Source organism: Blennius ocellaris (assembly GCF_963422515.1).
Source record: "Blennius ocellaris genome assembly, chromosome: 9".
Taxonomy (NCBI): Eukaryota; Metazoa; Chordata; class Actinopteri; order Blenniiformes; family Blenniidae; genus Blennius; species Blennius ocellaris.
Window position 1 is genome coordinate 9,056,107 of NC_137658.1, and position 16,215 is coordinate 9,072,321.

The 16,215-nt window shown below is 40.5% G+C and overlaps 4 protein-coding genes across 4 annotated transcripts in view; all 4 read right to left on the reverse strand.

Annotated features, from left to right (window-relative positions):
* The window catches only part of LOC308134696 (protocadherin alpha-8-like), a gene marked incomplete at both ends in the record, with an annotated part of 36,675 nt that extends 35,032 nt beyond the window's left edge, over positions 1-1,643 (reverse strand). Inside the window, one exon of the mRNA XM_080502469.1 lies at positions 42-1,643. Coding sequence (XP_080358595.1) covers positions 42-1,643 — 1,602 coding nt within the window. The remainder of the gene's footprint in view (positions 1-41) is intronic.
* Positions 1,644-3,344: 1,701 nt separating this feature from the next.
* On the reverse strand, positions 3,345-5,720 carry LOC308134697 (protocadherin alpha-3-like; the record flags this gene model as incomplete). Its single annotated transcript, XM_080502470.1, has 1 exon — positions 3,345-5,720. The coding sequence occupies one exon, from the start codon at positions 5,718-5,720 to the stop codon at positions 3,345-3,347; it is 2,376 nt and encodes a 791-aa protein (XP_080358596.1).
* Positions 5,721-6,517: 797 nt separating this feature from the next.
* On the reverse strand, positions 6,518-15,608 carry LOC308134698 (protocadherin alpha-3-like; the record flags this gene model as incomplete). The annotated part of the gene is made up of 2 exons (XM_080502471.1): positions 6,518-8,602; positions 15,318-15,608. The coding sequence occupies 2 exons, from the start codon at positions 15,606-15,608 to the stop codon at positions 6,518-6,520; spliced, it is 2,376 nt and encodes a 791-aa protein (XP_080358597.1).
* On the reverse strand, positions 9,249-12,295 carry LOC308134602 (protocadherin alpha-8-like; the record flags this gene model as incomplete). Its single annotated transcript, XM_080502374.1, has 2 exons — positions 9,249-9,314; positions 9,884-12,295. 2 exons carry the CDS (start codon positions 12,293-12,295, stop codon positions 9,249-9,251), a joined length of 2,478 nt encoding a protein of 825 aa, XP_080358500.1.
* Positions 15,609-16,215: the final 607 nt, after the last annotated feature.

The window sequence follows — 16,215 nt, forward strand, 5'->3', positions numbered from 1 at the left end:
TTGTTGCTTAGTGGCGGAGTTCCTGCATCTGTGGCTAAAACTTGGAACTGGAACGTTTTCAGAGTGTCAAAGTCAAAACTTTTCAATACTATAACTTCTCCACTTTCAGAATTTATGTTTAAAAAAGATGTCAGTTTTTTGTGTTCAATGGCATTTCTCACTATGTTGTAAGATATGAGAGCATTACTACCCTCATCACAATCATGTGCACTCACAGAGAATAAAGGAGCCCCTGCAACATTGTTCTCTGTCACATAAAAGGTATATGGATTTGTTGAAAATTCTGGAGCATTATCATTCACATCCGATACTGTCACAGTTATTGTTTTTTCAGATGACAAAGACTGCTCACTAGCATCTTTTGCCAATATTTTTACAACATATTTGGACTTATGTTCTCTGTCCAGCATGGATTTTGTGACTATAGAATACATGTTTTCCTGTGAAGAGGGGGTTATTGTGAAAGGCACATCTTCACTTATAGAACAAATCACCTTTCCATTCACACCTGAATCTTTGTCATGTACACTTATTAACGCTACTGTTCTCCCAGGTTTTGAGTCCTCGGGAACTGCACTTGAAAACGATGTCACCTCTATCTCTGGTGCATTGTCATTCAGATCCACTATACTTATTTTAACACTTTTCTCAGTTGCAAAGGGAACTTGTCCTTTATCAGATGCTCTTATATCAATTTCATATCTGTCTTTAGCTTCAAAATCGATGAGTCCTTTAACAATAATTTCACCAGTATTAGCATTCACCTCAAAAAGTTTTCGCAAATTATTATTTACATTATACCCAAACGAATAAACCACCTCCCCATTTAAGCCATCGTCTAAATCTGTGGCATTTACTTGTATAACAGTTGTGCCAATTGGAGAATTTTCATTAATCACTGCAGTGTATGACTCTTTGGAAAAAACTGGCATGTTGTCATTAACATCCAGGACAGTAACTATAATTGCCATCGTTCCTGTTCTGGCAGGTTTTCCTCCATCAACGGCTGTCAACAGCAATCTGTGACTTCTTGCAGCTTCTTTGTCCAGCGGTTTGTGCAAATACAAAACAGGGATTTTGCCATCCTCGCCCCTGTCTTTTACCTCCAGCCGAAAGTGATCATTTTGACTGAGCTTATAATGTTGAATAGAAAACATATCGCTGTCCGGGTCGCGGGCGCCCTGCAGCTGAAACCTCGCCCCCGGTAAAGTGGACTCTGATATCTCCAAATGCGTCTCATTGGCAGAGAAAGTGGGAGCGTGATCGTTCACGTCCAAAACTTCAACTCCAACATAGTGCACCTCCAGCGGGTTCTCCAGAACAGTCTTTATGTTTATGATGCAGGCAGTGATCCGTTCGCAGACCTCTTCTCGGTCTATTTTCTGGTTCAGGAGAAGGATGCCATTGTGACTGAGTTGGAACAGGGGTGCACCTGATCCCGACACGATGCGAAACCCCCTAGCGATCAAAGCACTGAGATCCAGCCCTAAATCTTTAGCCACATTACCAACAACAGCACCCACCGCCAGCTCTTCTGGAACAGAGTATCGCAGTTGTGCCGAAGTAAAATCCAATGTTAGTCCCAGATAAACAATAAACACCAGGCGCTCCAGCCATAGTACTCCGCGTCCTCGTCGCGTCATGGTGATATCAAAATGAAACAAAGACAATAGGAAGGTATGGCATTCAAATTAATGTCTGCACGGGATCACACGTCATAAAGGAATTCATAAAAAAAATAGTAGCAGCAGGATATCAAGCTCGATCGTCGTGATGAAGCATCTGCAGCCCGACAGCACAAGAATGTCGCGAAAAAGCAGCACACGTAGAGAAACCGAGAGTCGTTCATTTCAACAAGCAGTGACACCATGCGAGCAGACGATGCATTGATATTTCCAATATTCGATTCTTTGGAGATATGTTTTGGGGACTTAATTTTCCTACGATGGCGCACACATGAAGGAAGAAAGGAATGATGAATTAAAAAAAAAAGTGACAACATGGTCCTGGTTGGATAACACCGACCGACCGACTTTACGCAACAAGTAGTACACTTGGTTAGTGAGGATCAAGTTATGAGCCAGTGCACCAACTGAAAGAGAACACCCGGTCTCTCTATGAAATAATGAATATGGGGTTGGTGCTTTTATTGACTGTGAGAAAAAAAAGAGCTGTTTCGCTGTTGCGCGCACACACACACACACACACACACACACACACACACACACACACACACACACACACACACACACACACACACACACACACGCGGAATTGCTTACATAGTTCAAATAGCTGTCGTGATAGATACACCATCAGCACTACAAACAACAATTCTGCGTACAAATGACAAACAAAAGTTCTTGAGTGTGCAAAAACAAATGTGCAACTCGGAAAGACACCGACACGTTTCCCATTTTAAACAGCATACATTTCCATTATTCATGTATGACGCCATGCAGATGGTGAGAGGGTGCTTGTAAATGTGATTTTCCGACTGTTGAATAGGTCAGAAAACAAATTACAAAAACAAAAATCATTGAAATGACTAGTCCGGTTTCTATCAATACACCGTCAATACATTTACAAAGAGAAGCATTAATTAACAAAACAACTGACAACACTCAAATTGAGCGAAAGACCTGTCCAACACCAACCCAAAAGTAACGGAAAAGAGATAAGAACTGATACCAGTTTACTGTTGTATACAATTTAACAGACTCTGGCATACAACCAAGCAAAAACTTCAGTACTTTATATTCAGCTTCAAATATATTTGGATCTGCATCTGCATATTTTCTCATATGGATAATGTGGGAGGAGCAACACAAAACTCAACAAGATAGATGCTAACTGAACAACCAGCTTGGACTAAGAATAAGAATTAATATCAAGAAAATTCCAGACTTTAGAACAATGTTGGCTGTCCGTGACAGCCACTAGTTTTGTTCAGCATGATATTGACATCCTTAAACAAGTAGCTTGACTAAAAAACAAACAAACTTAAATTTTATTCAGATTTCATTAAGATTGCTTCATAGTAGCAGAAAAAAATAAAAGTAAAATAGGAAGCCGAAACTTGGAGGAAGGACACACACACACACACACACACACACACACACACACACACACACACACACACACACACACACACACACACACACACACACACACACACACACACACACACACACACACACACACACACACACACACACACACACAGAATATCCACCTTTGAGTCAGGAATACCTTATTCATATTTACACCAGTGGGACCTAAATGTCATGTCTCTACTGCACTTAACATAATATTGATTATTTTTTTGTTTTGTTTTGCTTTGTTTAACTGATGTGTCTTACCTCTTCAGAAGCACGTCTCCTGTCAGGTAACACCAGTGTATTAGCATGGCTTCCAGGGACTATAGTAGATCCAATACTCATTCTAGGTCCAACCAACATGTATCTTTTATCTCCAGATCTGTATTGAATGCTGTGACACAGTGTTCCGTCATAATTAGTCTCTTGAAGATATTTAGATGTATAGTTTGTGGATTTGGAACACTGCATTGCAATTAGAACGATGATGCTGATCAGAAAAAGTACAGAGACTGCGCCCAAAGTGATCATCAGGTAAAATGTGACATTGTCCTCCTCGTCTATTTTTGCTGCACTTTTCACATCAGAAGCTGCAAAAGCCTCTTTTGGTTCCACCAGTTTCACAATCACAGTAGCTGTTGCTGACAGTGAAACATTCCCATTGTCTTTGACCAGTATGACCAGTTTGTGTTCAGCGTCGTCTGTCTCTGTGAATGAACGAAGTGTCCTGATCTGTCCTGTGTAGCGGTCCAAACCAAAGAGACTGTGGTCAGTAACTTCCTGCAGTGAGAACAACAACCAGCCGTTATATCCTATATCAGCGTCATAGGCTCTGACTTTAGTCACCAAGTGTCCTGCGTTGACGTTGCGGGGAATCTCCTCCACACCTTCAGCAGAGCCGTTGGAGCTGAGTGGATACATGATGACTGGAGCGTTGTCGTTCTGATCCAGAACGAATACATTGACTGTGACGTTGTTGCTGAGTGGCGGAGTTCCTGAATCTGTGGCTACAACTTGGAACTGGAAAGTTTTCAGAGTCTCAAAGTCGAAACTTTTTAATGCTACAATGTCGCCACTTTGTGAGTTTATGTTTAGAAATGTAGTCACTTTTTTTTCTTCGCCTCCATCTCTGACAATCAGATAAGATATTCGAGCATTGTCGTTCTCATCATGATCTGAAGCTTTCACTGAAAACACAGTCGCTCCCGGATTGTTACCTTCTGTGATATAGAAGGTATATGGACTCTGTGAAAACTCTGGACTGTTGTCGTTCACATCAGACACTACAACATGTATTGTTTTTTCAGATGACAGTGAAGGTTGTCCTGCATCTCTTGCAACAACTGTTATGATATATTGTGCTAGTTTCTCTCTGTCCAGAGGTGATTTGGTGACTAAGGAATACATCTTATCCTGTAAAGACGGTGATAAAGTGAAAGGAATGTCCTCCTTTACATTACAAACAACCTGTCCATTAAGCCCAGAATCTAAATCATGCACACTGATAAGAGCGACTGTAGTTCCAGGCCTGGAATCTTCAGGTATCAAGCTAGAAAATGAAGTAACCTCAATCTCAGGCGCATTATCATTTATATCAACTATCTTAATAATCACATTTTTTTGAGTTGATAGTGGAGCAAAGCCTTTATCTGATGCTTGAATTTCAATTACATATTTGTCCCTCTCTTCAAAGTCTATTAGACGTTTTACAGTAATTTCACCTGTAACAGGGGCTATTTCGAAAAGTTTGAAGAATTTACGATTTACGCTATTGCTAAAAGAGTAGACAACTTCTCCATTGGGCCCGTCATCTAAATCAGAAGCATTCACCTGTATCACTGTTGTCCCTATAGGTGTATTTTCATCAAGAGTCACGGAGTAAACATCTTTAGAGAAGACAGGAGCATTATCATTTATATCCAGAACATTTACCAGAATATTTACTTGACCAGATTTCTGAGGTTTGCCTCCATCCACTGCGGTCAACACTAATTTGTGTTTTTGTGAAGTTTCTCTATCCAAAGGCTTCTGAACAATCAATACAGGTATTTTGCCATCCTCTCCTGTATCTTTAACTTCTATCCTAAAGTGATCGTTTGCGTTAAGTTTATATTGATGAACAGAGAAAGGACCACTGTCTGGATCACGTGCAGGTTGTAGTGGAATACGAGCTCCGGGCAACACGGACTCAGAAATGTCCAATGTTGCTTCTTTCTCGGGAAAAGAGGGTGAATGGTCATTTATATCTAGTATCTCCACACCGACATAATGGATCTCCAGAGGGTTTTCCAGCACGGTTTTCAGGTTGATCGTACATGTCGCTGTTCTCTCGCAAACCTCCTCCCTGTCAATCTTTCGGCTCAAGTACAAGATGCCATCGTTTGTATTCACGTGAAAAAGAGGATCGGCAGCACTCGTAACGATCCGATACTTCCTGTCTTTCAGGGAGCTTTTATCCAATCCCAGATCTTTTGCTATGTTTCCAACCACAGTCCCGCCGTTAACGTCCTCAGAAATTGAATATCTTAACTGCGCCGTAGCTGCGCTCCACAGCAGCACCGCAACCACGCACCCGACTGCGCGTCTCATCATCCACGTTTGCTTGCCCCCTCTTTGTTCCATATCCAAAACGAAAACATCCAAATTCAGCATCGGATTGACAACTGCGTCACGGAGAATATTCCAAGCACATCTGTGGTACAAATGAAAGGTTTTCGCTTCCTTCAAAATTTTAGAAGTCCGTGTTGATCAGAGAGCAGCAGCAAACCACCAAGCGATCCATCCATTTTTAACTGAGAACGCAATAAAGTAGGATGTGCCAAAAGGCGATGGCGACCAAGAAAAAAGATTATTTTATTGGCACACTGACACCATGCGATGTAATTTCTCACTGCAAGAGAAAAAAAAACCACAATCTAACCAAAAATCCGTGATGCGAATGTTGACATACAGAATTTAGATTATTCTGAATGCAAATTTGGGGATTTTATTGTCCTAAACACCATAGTAGTTTATATAAAAAATTAACACGTTTCGATTAGTAATTATTGTGGCTAAAAAAACATATACAATGTCATATAAACGTCACTCGAGAAATGCATGGAGAAGCCGGCGTCAGGACCATGGACAGCGATGCGCAATGCTCCATGTGGGCTTAAAAACCTTCACAAAACTCCCAGCATAATCGATAGAAGAAAACAAATGCAAAAAGTACAACAATTTACTAATCTGCATAAACGCACAGACATGATGAGATGATATACCAGATACTGCAACCTACATGCAGTAGAGTAAAGCATTTAGTTGATCATAAGCAAAATATGTTGTCAGGTGTCATTTATGTGATAAACAGATATTATAGCCGATAAATGGGTCATGAACTTGAATTAAAACTTAATAGAACAAGCATGAATATAGGCCTAAGTATTTAGAGCAGCCCTTACCTCTTCAGATACTCTCCTTCTGTCAGGCAGTACCAACGTATTAGCATGGCTTCCTGGAACTATAGTAGATCCAATACTCATTCTGGGTCCAACCAACATGTATCGTTTATCTCCAGATCTGTACTGAATGCTGTGGCACAATGTCCCATCATAATTAGTCTCTTGCAGATATTTAGATGTGTATTCCGTAGATTTGGAGCACTGCATTGCAATCAGAACGGCAATGCTGATGAGAAAAAGCACAGAAACTGAGCCCAAAGTTATCATCAGGTAAAAAGTAGCATTATCATCCTCGTCATCCTGTGCTGCACTTTTCACATCAGAAGCTGCAAAAGCTTCTTTGGGCTCCACAAGTTTGACAATCACAGTAGCTGTTGCTGACAGTGAAACATTCCCATTGTCTTTGACCAGTATGACCAGTTTGTGTTCAGCCTCGTCTGTCTCTGTGAATGAACGAAGTGTCCTGATCTGTCCCGTGTAGCGGTCCAAACCAAAGAGGCTGTGGTCAGTAACTTCCTGCAGTGAGAACAACAACCAGCCGTTATATCCTATATCAGCGTCATAGGCTCTGACTTTAGTCACCAAGTGTCCTGCGTTGACATTGCGGGGAATCTCCTCCACACCTTCAGCAGAGCCGTTGGAGCTGAGTGGATACATGATGACTGGAGCGTTGTCGTTCTGATCCAGAATGAACACGATGACTGTGACGTTGTTGCTTAGTGGCGGGGTTCCAGAATCTGAGGCAACGACATGGAACTGGAACGTTTTCAGAGTCTCAAAGTCGAAACTTTTCAGTGCCACAATACTCCCGGTTTCAGGGTTTATGTTAAGGAATGAGGTGAATTTATTATCTTCACCGCCACTTCGTAAAATATTATAAGATATACGTGCATTATCATTCTCATCACGATCAGACGCTTTGACAGAAAACACATGCACACCTGGCGCATTACCTTCAATGACATAGAAAGTATAAGGATTGAGGGAGAATTCTGGATTGTTGTCATTCACGTCCGAAACCACAACACTTATCATCCTCTCAGACGATAACGGAGGTTGACCGGCATCTTTTGCAGATATAGTCAGCTCATAATGTGCTTGTTTTTCTCTGTCAAGGGGTGATCTTGTTACCAATGAATACATATTGTTTTGCAAGGATGGTGATAAAACAAAAGGAACATCCTCATCGATGGAGCAAATAACTTTTCCATTTAGTCCAGAATCTAAGTCATTAATACTGATTAAAGCAACTGTGGTTCCAGGCCTCGAATCCTCAGGAATTGAGCTGGAAAAAGAGGTAACCTCGATTTCCGGTGCATTATCATTCACATCAACTATCTTAATAATCACACTTTTTTCAGATGTTAACGGTGCAATGCCTTTATCGGATGCTTGAATGTCAATGTCATACTTATCCCTTTGCTCATAGTCTATCAAACCCTTTACAGTTACATCACCTGTTAATGGATTAATATCAAAAATTGACAATAACTTGTTACTGACACTGTTTCCGAATGAGTAAAATACATCTCCGTTTTGGCCTTCATCCAAGTCTGTGGCATTTACTTGAATTACTGTTGTTCCAATAGGAGCATTTTCAGAAAGCATAACTGAATACATATCCTTAGAAAAAATGGGTGTGTTATCATTAACATCTAGAACAATGACAACAATATTCATTTTCCCTGTTTTCGGTGGTTTTCCGCCATCTATTGCAGTCAGCACCAAAGAGTGATTCCCTTCTACCTCCCTGTCCAAAGATTTTTGTAAAACTAAGATCGGTATTTTACCATCTTCGCCCTTGTCTCTTACTTCCAAACGAAAATGATCATTCTGGCTAAGTTTATATTGCTGCACGGAGAAATGGCCACTATCTTCATCCCGTGAAGGTTTCAGTTGAAATCGTGCTCCGGGCAAAACCGACTCTGAAATGTCCAACCGTTTCTCCTCCTCTGGGAAACTGGGAGAATTGTCGTTTATATCCAACACCTCAACTGCGACGTAGTGTACCTCCAGTGGATTTTCTAGAACAGTTTTTAGATTTATCACACACGCATTGGTCTGTGCGCACACATCTTCTCTGTCAACTTTTCGGCTCACATAGAGCATACCATTGTTTTGATTTACGTGGAATAGGGGCTCCGCACCACTCGAGACGATTCGATACTTTCTGGACTTCAGCGCGCTTTTATCCAACCCTATATCTTTTGCCACGTTTCCAACCACAGTTCCCTCGTTACTTTCTTCTGGGATTGAATATCTCAGTTGCGCAGAAGCCGCCCTCCACAAGAGCACCATAACCACGAAGCCACACAGCCGTCCTCGAGCCAAGCATTTTCCCGGTTTTCTTTGTTCCATGGTGACACTCGCTATCCTCAACGGCCATTCACATAGACCCAGCTGAACTGAAATGTCTTCTAGACGTCCATGCGAAACACTATTTAGTGCTTTCCGGCGAAAAACGAAACGACAAGTGAAATTATTCCCAATGAATGCGGTAGATTCAGGAACGCCTGCGTATTCTTCCTGAACTGAGGAAAGCGACCTGGGGGGTTGAACCAAATGCAGTGACGACAATCGGATATAGTGTTGACTTTTTCTACTGCGCTGACACCGTGCGACATATATTCTTACTGCAGACAATCCACTGCTGGTCATAAATCAGCCACATTGTTTTCATAAAATCTCTGTTAATTTATCTAAAGTACTATTCGAAAATAGCGACTTTAGTACCATTAACAGTCGGCTGCTCATTCAATGTGTAGATGGAATTCTGATAAAGATAAAAACAATATAGTATTTTAACAGTAGTAAAGTTCGTCACCTGAAAAATAGTTCATTTGTTAAAATAAACTGGCGAATTGAAGGCGCCTTCTAATGTGGAAACTGCAAAATGAAAGGAAACATTTTCAGAACCATGGACAGTGATTATGCGGTATCATATTTCAATTAATTTTCTTTTAGTCAGTGCATTTTCGTGCTGTTGGCCATCGTTTTAATATGCCCAGTAGCATAGCAGTGGTTAGTCGTTAATTACACAGAAGTGAGAGGACGCCATGTACAACGAAAGCAACATGTTTGTATATTATTATTATTATTATTATTATTATTATTATTATTATTATTATTATTATTATTATTATTATTATTATTATTATTATTATTATTATTAAGCAGACATCAATTAATAGGTCCAAAAAAAGGCGTACTGAAAATATTATAATCACAATTTTTTTTTTAATGCAACACCGAAATTAAATAATCAGAAATGACTTCGACATAAATCAGCACCAAGGACAGAGTAATTTGACTTTCGCAATGGTGTAAGCCCAGAACCAATACATGATTTTCTCTTGCAAACAAAACACAATGTGGTTGTCTTCTGTTAAAAAAAAGTCTTACCTCTGCAGATGGACGCCTCCTATCCGGTAAAACAAGTGTATTAGAATGACTTCCAGGAACTATAGTAGATCCAATACTCATTCTTGGTCCAACCAACATGTATCGTTTATCTCCAGATCTGTACTGAATGCTGTGACACAATGTCCCATCGTAATTTGTCTCTTGCAGATATTTAGAAGTATAGTCTGTGGATTTGGAGCACTGCATTGCAATCAGTACAATAATACTGATAATGAAAAGTAGAGAAACTGCTCCCAAAGTGATCATCAGGTAAAATGTGACATTGTCCTCCTCGTCTATCTTTGCTGCACTTTTCACGTCAGAAGCTGCAAAAGCCTCTTTGGGCTCCACAAGTTTGACAATCACAGTAGCTGTTGCTGACAATGAAACATTCCCATTGTCTTTGACCAGTATGACCAGTTTGTGTTCAGCCTCGTCTGTCTCTGTGAATGAACGAAGTGTCCTGATCTGTCCTGTGTAGCGGTCCAAACCAAAGAGACTGTGGTCAGTAACTTCCTGCAGTGAGAACAACAACCAGCCGTTATATCCTATATCAGCGTCATAGGCTCTGACTTTAGTCACCAAGTGTCCTGCGTTGACGTTGCGGGGAATCTCCTCCACACCTTCAGCAGAGCCGTTGGAGCTGAGTGGATACATGATGACTGGAGCGTTGTCGTTCTGATCCAGAATGAACACGTTGACTGTGACGTTGCTGCTGAGTGGCGGAGTTCCTGAATCTGTGCCTACAACTTGGAACTTGAACGTTTTCAGAGTTTCAAAGTCAAAACCTTTCAGTGCAATAATATCACCACTGTCGGAGTTTATGTTTAGAAATGATGTGAATTTATTGTCTTCACCACCATCCCTAATAATTTGATATGAAATTCGCGCATTTTCATTCTCATCCCAATCAGATGCTCTTACTGCAAATACAGTTGCTCCTGGGTTGTTACCCTCTGTGACATAGAAGGTATAAGGGTTCAACAAAAACTCTGGTTTGTTGTCATTCACATCTGACACTACAACATGTATTGTTTTTTCAGAGGACAGTGAAGGTTGACCTGCATCTTTTGCAGTTATTGTCAGGTCATATTGTGACTGTATCTCCCTGTCTAGAGGTGATTTGGTCACTAATGAAAACATTTTATCTTTCAAGGATGGTGATAAAGTGAATGGGACACCTACATTGAGACTACATATAACGTGGCCATTAATTCCAGAGTCCAAGTCATTTACACTAATAAGAGCAACTGTAGTTCCTGGTCTGGAATCTTCTGGGATTGAGTTGGAAAAGGAGGTAATTTCAATCTCAGGTACATTATCATTCACATCAACTATCTTAATAACAACACCTTTTTCTGTTGTAAGTGGAGCAAAACCTTTATCTGATGCCTGAATCTCAATTTCAAATTCATCATTCTCTTCATAATCAATTGAATTTTTAACAGTTATCTCTCCTGTCAATTCATCCACATTAAATAGGTTTAATAAGTTTTGATGTGTACTCTTACTGAACGAATACACTATATCCCCGTTTGTACCTTCATCTGAATCTGTTGCATTTACTTGCATAACTACGGTGCCAATTGAAGCATTTTCATTTACCGTCGCGGAATAAATATCTTTTGAAAAAATAGGTGCATTGTCATTCACGTCCAAAACGTTTACTAGAATGTTGACAGTCCCAGATTTTGGAGGTTTACCTCCATCCACAGCCGTCATTGTTAACGCATGGCTCCCTACCTTTTCCCTGTCCAAAGATTTTTGTACCACCAATGTCGGTATTTTACCAACGCCACGTTTTTCTTTAACTTCCAAACGAAAATTATCGTTTTGGCTCAGTTTATATTGTTGCACAGAAAACTGACCACTGTCCGGATCTCGTGCCGGTTTCAGTTGAAATCTTGCTCCAGGCAATACTGATTCCGAAATCTCCAATGTGTTTTCCTTATCGGGGAAAATTGGTGAATGGTCATTGATATCCAATATTTCTACTTCGACATAATGTACCTCCAGAGGGTTTTCAAGAACCGTTTTCAGATTTATCACACATGAACTGCTTTGTTCGCAGACTTCTTCTCGGTCAATCTTCCGGTTCACGTACAGAATGCCGTCGTTTTGGTTCACGCGGAAATGAGGGTGCGCATCGCCAGACACAATGCGATACTTTCTATTTTTCAGAGTGCCTCTGTCCAGTCCCAGATATTTTGCAATGTTTCCAACCACAGTTCCTTCATTAACTTCCTCTGAAATGGAGTACCTCTGAGCTGTGGCCACACTCCAAAACAGGACAGCGACAACGCATCCAACCAGACATCCTCGCATTTGATGCTTGAAATCCCTTTGTTCCATTGTCAAATCAGAAAAAAATCACCAATCCATCACAATAACAAAAGCCACGAAATATCGGAGAGTTTCCCTGTCGTCGTACATTAACAAAAATAACGCCAACAGGATTTTCAAATCCGAAGGAATACGTTACAACACGACTGAGCAACACTGACGCGACACTCATAAAAAAAGGTGGAACCAAAAAGCGATGACGACAAGCCTGTTGGCTGTTCTCTTTCTATATTACACTGACACCTTGCGACCGCATGTGATTTCCATATATATAGCATACCATCAAAGTTACGTATAGTTAAATAAACTTTAACTCCATCTGAATCAGTAAAAGAACGATGGTAGCTGCGTGAGATTGTTAACTTTATACACCAAAGACTTACATTTTTTGCAGTATCAACACAACATGTATTCCATAGCAGAAGTACATTTTACACAACACCTTTCTCATTAATGGTGGCCCACCGACATTAAGCGAACCAAACTAAACTAGATGAAATGATTAACTACCTGAACTGCGGAACAAAAATACAACATAAGCACAAGCCAACACACACAACAAACCTAATATAGTCCTTAATAACTTCTGATAGCACATGCAAAACTGAAGTCCCGTCCGTCATGCACTGCAGGGACCAGCTCCGTGATCACTACAGTATTTTAAGATGCGTATAATATGCACACCGTGAAAAGAAAATCAGCACCACAGACAGCTTAATTATCAAAGCTAAGTGATGGTTCACATGACGAGTAACACGTAAAATCCTTATATTGTCTTGATGTTTAAAAACGAAAAGTTAGAGAAGACTGAAATGTTACGGTCAAATGCCTGTCAGTACTGGTTGTTGTTTGCGAGCTCAGCGGCTTTTCGCAAACAGTTGAATCAGTGATGAGCAACACGTTAAAAAAAAAAAAAGAAAAAAAAACCTGGACTTTCGAACATTATTTTATTTTTGTAAAGGCATCTTACCTCTTCAGATGTCCTTCGTCTGTCAGGTAATACCAATGTATTTGCATGGCTGCCAGGAACTATAGTAGATCCAATACTCATCCTGGGTCCAACCAGCATGTATCGTTTATCTCCAGATCTGTACTGAATGCTGTGACACAGTGTCCCATCATAGTTTGTTTCTTGTAAATATTTAGAAGTATAGTCTGTGGATTTGGAGCATTGCATTGCAATCAGTACTATGATACTGACAAGGAAAAGCACAGAAACGGAGCCCAAAGTTATCATCAGGTAAATAATCAAATTATTGTCTTCATCGTCCCCCGCTGAACTGTTCACGTCAGATGCTGCAAACGCCTCTTTGGGCTCCACAAGTTTGACAATCACAGTAGCTGTTGCTGACAGTGAAACATTTCCATTGTCTTTGACCAGAATGACCAGTTTGTGTTCAGCCTCGTCTGTCTCTGTTAATGAACGAAGTGTCCTGATCTGTCCCGTGTAGCGGTCCAAACCAAAGAGACTGTGGTCAGTAACTTCCTGCAGTGAGAACAACAACCAGCCGTTATATCCTATATCAGCGTCATAGGCTCTGACTTTAGTCACCAAGTGTCCTGCGTTGACGTTGCGTGGAATTTCCTCCACACCTTCAGCAGAGCCGTTGGAGCTGAGTGGATACATGATGACTGGAGCGTTGTCGTTCTGATCCAGAATGAACACGTTGACTGTAACATTGTTACTTAGTGGCGGAGTTCCTGAATCTGTGGCCAAAACTTGGAAATGGAAGGTTTTCAAACTTTCAAAGTCGAAACTTTTTAGGGCAAGAATGTCGCCATTGTTGGAGTGTATGTTTAGAAATGATGTGAATTTATTTTCATTACCATCATCTCTTATAACTTGATATGAAATTCGTGCATTTTCACTCTCGTCACTATCAGATGCTGTCACTGAAAACACAGACGCTCCTGGATTGTTACCCTCAATGACATAAAAGGTATAAGGACTCAGTGAAAACTCTGGTTTGTTGTCATTCACATCTGACACCACGACACTTATTGTCTTCTCAGATGATAATGGAGGTTGACCTGCATCTTTTGCAATTATTGTCAAGTCATATTGTGACTGCATCTCCCTGTCCAGATGTGATTTGGTCAATAATGAAAACATTTTGTCTTTCAAGGATGGTGATAAAATGAATGGAACATCTGCATTGACAGAACAAATAACTTGGCCATTAAGTCCAGAGTCCAAGTCATTTACACTAATAACGGCAACTGTTGTTCCTGGTCTGGAGTCTTCTGGGATCGAGTTGGAAAAGGAGGTAACCTCAATCTCGGGTACATTATCATTCACATCAACTATCTTAATAACAACATCCTTTTCTGTTGTAAGCGGAGCAAAACCTCTATCTGATGCCAGAATTTCAACTTCAAATTCATCATTCTCTTCATAATCAATTGCAGTTTTAACAGTTATCTCTCCTGTTAATTCGTTGATGCTAAACAAGTTTAATATGTTTTTATTCATACTCTTACTGAAATAATAAACAACATCCCCGTTCGTACCTTCATCTGCATCTGATGCATTTACCTGTATAACTACTGTGCCAATTGGAGTATTTTCTTTTACTGTCACTGAATAAATATCTTTTGAAAAAACAGGTGCATTGTCATTCACGTCCAAAACGTTTACTAGAATGTTCACAGTACCCGATTTTGGAGGTTTACCTCCATCCAGAGCAATCATTCTGAACGCATGGCTCCCTGCCGTTTCCCTGTCTAAAGGTTTTTGTACGACCAGTGTCGGTATTTTACCGACGCCACGTTTTTCTTTAACTTCCAAACGAAAATGATCGTTTTGGCTCAGTTTATATTGTTGCACAGAAAATTGGCCACTGTCAAGATCTTGTGCAGGTTGAACTTGAAATCTCGCTCCAGGCAACACTGATTCCGAAATCACCAATGTGTTTTCCTTATCGGGGAAAATTGGTGAATGGTCATTGATGTCCAATATTTCTACTTCAACATAATGTACCTCCAGAGGGTTTTCAAGAACAGTTTTCAGATTTATCACACATGAACTGCTTTGTTCGCACACTTCTTCTCGGTCAATCTTCCGGTTCACGTACAGAATGCCGTCGTTTTGGTTCACGCGGAAATGAGGGTGCGCATCACCAGACACAATGCGATACTTTCTGTTTTTCAGAGTGCCTTTGTCCAGTCCCAGATCTTTTGCAATGTTGCCAACCACAGTTCCTTCATTAACTTCCTCTGAAATGGAGTACCTCTGAGCTGTGGCCACACTCCAAAACAGGACAGCGACAACGCATCCAACCAGACATCCTCGCGTTTGATGCTTGAAATCCCTTTGTTCCATTGTAACATTAGAAAAAAAAATCACCAACTATCACAATAACAAAAGCCACGATTGTAAATATCGGATCGTTTCCCAGCCGTCCTACATGAGCAAAAATAACGCCAAACAGGATTTTCCCATCGGAAGGAATACGTTACAACACGACTGAGCAACACTGATGAGACACGAGTAAAAAAAAATGGTAGAACCACAAAGCGGTGACGACAAGCCCGTTGGCTGCTCTCTTTTTATATTACACTGACACCATGCGACCGCATGTGATTTTCAAATATATTGCATATGATCCCACAACTTCAATGATGGAAAAAAATGCGTCGTATTTGAATTAGCAGTGTTCATGGAAACCTCAAAACCGCTTTAGTAATTTTTTTTGTTGAAAGAAACTCCGCATGTCTTCAAAACAATATCAAAAAGAGCACCGTTGTGTATATTCAGTAAATCATGTAGAACAAATGCAAAATCATCTTCATTTCTTTATTAAACCAGCATCGTTTCAATCAAGTGTCCGTAACACGGACAGTGGCTGGATTGAAGCCGACTAGTTAATGGTATCTGATTTCATACTGTTTGCTTACGTTTCCTAATCATCCCGCAACTGTTCAGGAAA